Raw genomic sequence first — 1,517 nt, 5'->3', positions numbered from 1 at the left:
CCCTGCCACCAAAAAGAGGGGCTCCTCACCCGCCACTGGTTTGAGGACGCCCCGCAGAAAGCTGCTGCTGGAGTTCGAGCCGGCGGCTGAGGACATTCTCCTGCGGCGCATCATGACCCTGATCGAGCCGGGGGGTGATGACCACAAGCTAACACCTGCCTTCCTGCTCTGCCTCTGCATCCAGCACTCAGCCACCAGCTTCGAGCCGGGTGACTTCGGGCAGCTGCTGCTCAAAGTGGCCAGAATGATCCAGAGGACAGTGTGGGTCAGTCGACAGTGGGATGGGGGTGTTGGTGGGATGGCAGTGTTGCTGGACCACTGCGCCCAGGGCTTCCCCCAGCCTGGACCCCCCGAACAGCAGCAAGTTGGGGTGATGCTGCCCTGTCCCAACCGTTTTCATTTTGCTTTCCCCTTCTCTCCCTGCCCAGGAGCGGACCCGGGAGCTGGCTGAGAAGCAGTCCCAGCAGTAAGTGCAACCTGCTGCCCCTCCTTGTTTTGCCCTGAAAAGCGGAGAATTCAGCTCGTTTCTTCCTCCATGAGAGAGGGAAGTCCCTGTCTGGCTAAACCCACCCTCCCCATCTGCCAGGTTTTCCTGCCCGATCCCATGCATTCAGCTCTCTGGTCCTTTCTCCGTGGTTCCTGCAAGGTCCCTGCTTGGGAAGGCGCGGGGCTGGGAGAACAGGCAAGCTCGGGGCGAGGGGAATAGGGCCAGCAGCAGCTCTGAGGTCTTCTCTGATCCAAAACCTGGCCAAGGCTTTGCATGTGTGGCGTCAGCATCCCTGAGGGTTGTAGCAGGGATGGCCCTGGCACAGGGTCTCACCCCTCATGATGGAGATGTCCCTGTGAAGCAGGGCTGGGCCTGGTGTTGCACGTGTGCATCTAGGGGTGGTGGCATCTAGGGTGTCCCAGGGTGGGGAGCACCACTCTGGGGCCATCACAGCGGAGCGGGGGGCTGGCTTCCCAGCCATTTCCAAAAATCCAGGCTCCAAAGCAGCATTCGGAGAAACCGCTGGTGCTTTCTGTGAGCTCTCCTGTAGGACAAGCTCTGAGGATGCTTCCCAGGCCTTTCCTAGGGCAGGAAAAAGCAGTTCAGCAGCTGAGAAACTTCCCAGATGCTTTTTATTTATTTTGGTTTATTTTTGAACAGCCCAATGCAGGCGGGCTGGGTTTAACTGTCCAGAGCTGGCAGGAGCAGCACATACTTCTTGGGGAGAGCTGCTCCGCAGCCACGAGTATTTACTGCCATTCAGCTGTAGTAATGGCGAATCTCCCCCAAAAGTGGCACCTCACAAAGGCCACGTGGTCCTTGGCCAGCCCAGTCCCCGCAGGGTCCCCTTTGCTATCCCACAGAGCAGGAACCACCAGATTTTTGCTTGTAAAGAGTCTTCCTAAGAGGGGTGCTGGGCTTGGGTGTGAGGGGATGCATTGCCCCAGGCTGGCTGTTTTCTCCCCAAAAGCTTGAGTGGGGATGCTGAGGAGCCATTACACCTGCAATGTCTCCCCAACCAGGACCCCAC

General features: G+C 58.6%; 1 protein-coding gene across 1 annotated transcript in view; it reads left to right on the top strand.

Annotated features, from left to right (window-relative positions):
- The window catches only part of RADIL (Ras association and DIL domains), a 9,882-nt gene that overhangs the window by 484 nt on the left and 7,881 nt on the right, over positions 1 to 1,517 (top strand). Inside the window, 2 exon segments of the mRNA XM_010143645.1 lie at positions 17 to 265; positions 429 to 466. Coding sequence (XP_010141947.1) covers positions 17 to 265; positions 429 to 466 — 287 coding nt within the window.

Source organism: Buceros rhinoceros, unplaced genomic scaffold, assembly GCF_000710305.1.
Source record: "Buceros rhinoceros silvestris isolate BGI_N320 unplaced genomic scaffold, ASM71030v1 scaffold9519, whole genome shotgun sequence".
NCBI classification, from domain to species: Eukaryota; Metazoa; Chordata; class Aves; order Bucerotiformes; family Bucerotidae; genus Buceros; species Buceros rhinoceros.
The sequence above is the reverse complement of the archived record's forward strand: the minus strand, read 5'-3'. Positions and strand labels throughout refer to the sequence as shown.